General features: G+C 35.2%; 1 protein-coding gene across 1 annotated transcript; it reads right to left on the bottom strand.

Annotated features, from left to right (window-relative positions):
* Window positions 1-373: 373 nt before the first annotated feature.
* On the bottom strand, window positions 374-1,639 carry Tsp_14020 (cullin-3; the record flags this gene model as incomplete). Its single annotated transcript, XM_003367297.1, has 6 exons — window positions 374-505; window positions 587-798; window positions 874-1,015; window positions 1,073-1,277; window positions 1,337-1,455; window positions 1,526-1,639. Coding segments are annotated over 6 exons (924 nt in total), but the record flags the coding sequence as incomplete, so codon positions are not given.
* Between the last annotated feature and the right edge of the window lie 141 nt (window positions 1,640-1,780).

Here is a 1,780-nt window from a genome sequence, read left to right as displayed (position 1 = left end):
CCGAACGCCAAGCAAGCAATTGTTGAAGCAATGCATAACCCACATCTTGATTAAGCTGGTTTGTATTTGTCAACCAATTTGCCAGTTTTCACCTGACCGCATCAAATCCACGGCCCAAATGTCTCGCAACCTCTTGAAAACTTTCACTTGAAATTAACTTAACAAAATAAAAAATGGTACCCATTCAATTCATTTTTTCAACTCAATTCTATTTATTTTAAAGAGGGTGAAATTGTTTCTCTTCACAATCAACCAATATGTTTATTTATAAAATGTCAGTTTCAAGCGTTATAAAGAGACAACGCCCCTTAGACAGGCTGAGTGAAAAATCACACAGTGCAAAAAGAAAGAAGGAAAATATGAACATCACACACTAAGCAACATAAGTGTACATGTTGTAATCCGATGGATCGCGGCTCAAATAATCGCGTTCAATCAAACCTTCAATTCGCTTTTTTATCATAATAGGACTCGGCATGAAACGATGCTTCAACTGATTCACTATCTAACATTGTGAGAAGAAGAAAAAAAAATACACATAAATTATACAATAAATTTGGAAATAAATAAATTCCACACAACTCACTTCGTTCAATAAAACAGTATGGCCCAATCGTTGTCGAGATTTCATAATGCGAACAATAGCCGCTTCAACTTCCAATTTTCGCTCTTCTTCAATTTTCCCTCTTGTCTCCCTCTGTTCTGGAACCGTTTCCCCTTTTGCCAACAAAGTCTGAATTTTCACGCGGAATAATCTACTACTGAATTCTTCGTTTACACGAAATACATCCTCTTCATCTACAATGCGTATACAACAAGATGCAAATTTTCATATCATTGACAAATGTGCAAGAAAAAAAAATAATCAGTTACGCAAAACAGGTAGTCGATCACCAGTAGTTGTTGCACCTTTCGACTCACGACAAAGTACTTGCTGTGTGGACTTTCCAAAAATTAACGAAAGCAATGCTCTTTTCAAATCTTTCTCAGGAATAGCAGTTTGCTCGACAATTTCCTATACAAAAATGCAAAAGATATACAGTTGGAATTTTAAAATCAAATATTCATTCACCTTGTATGTATACTGATTCGACTTGTTGAATAGCATTAAGATGCACATCTGATAAGTGGAAACGCACAAAATGTGCTTGTGCTTTTTCTGCTTCGGATTAGAAGAAGAAGAAGAACTTTGTGGATAAAATTCCGCGTGCAAGTCAGCTGTACCCAACTGAGGCTGTAAATTTAGAATACGTCCACTGTGACTGTTCAGATAAAAACTAAACACAAAAAATGAACATATTTAAATAACACAAAATGTATTTCAACAAATAATTACTGTTTAAATTTTTCAAAAGCTTCGTTAGCCGCAGATGGCAATATGCATCTTATTGCAGATCCGTGCGTTGGCCAAAACCCAGTAGTCAAAACCGAGGCGCTAAAGTCGATCGGAAGCGCCTAAAACAAAATCAATATTAATCATTTCACAAAAATATTCTGCAATCGTTAATGGAAATGTTCATTTTACAAATTCAGGATGCTCATCTCTCATATTTCGAATGTTCTCGTTTATTGTAGCTGACAACTGCATATCTTTGAACATTCCTTCAATTTTGCTCGTAAAATGACACCCACATTCCATCTGAATTAAGAAAAAGATCATAATAAAACCTAAGAACATGTAAAAATTTATTTCAATATATATATATATATCACCCTCAGTTTCGCTATGACGCTTTTTTCGGCATCATCGGGCTAACGATCGTGTGTGCAATAAGCGCTT

This window comes from Trichinella spiralis (assembly GCF_000181795.1).
Source record: "Trichinella spiralis strain ISS 195 chromosome Unknown Scfld4508, whole genome shotgun sequence".
Lineage (NCBI taxonomy): Eukaryota > Metazoa > Nematoda > Enoplea > Trichinellida > Trichinellidae > Trichinella > Trichinella spiralis.
Note: the sequence above shows the minus strand (reverse complement) of the source record. Positions and strands in the feature narration are given on the sequence as shown.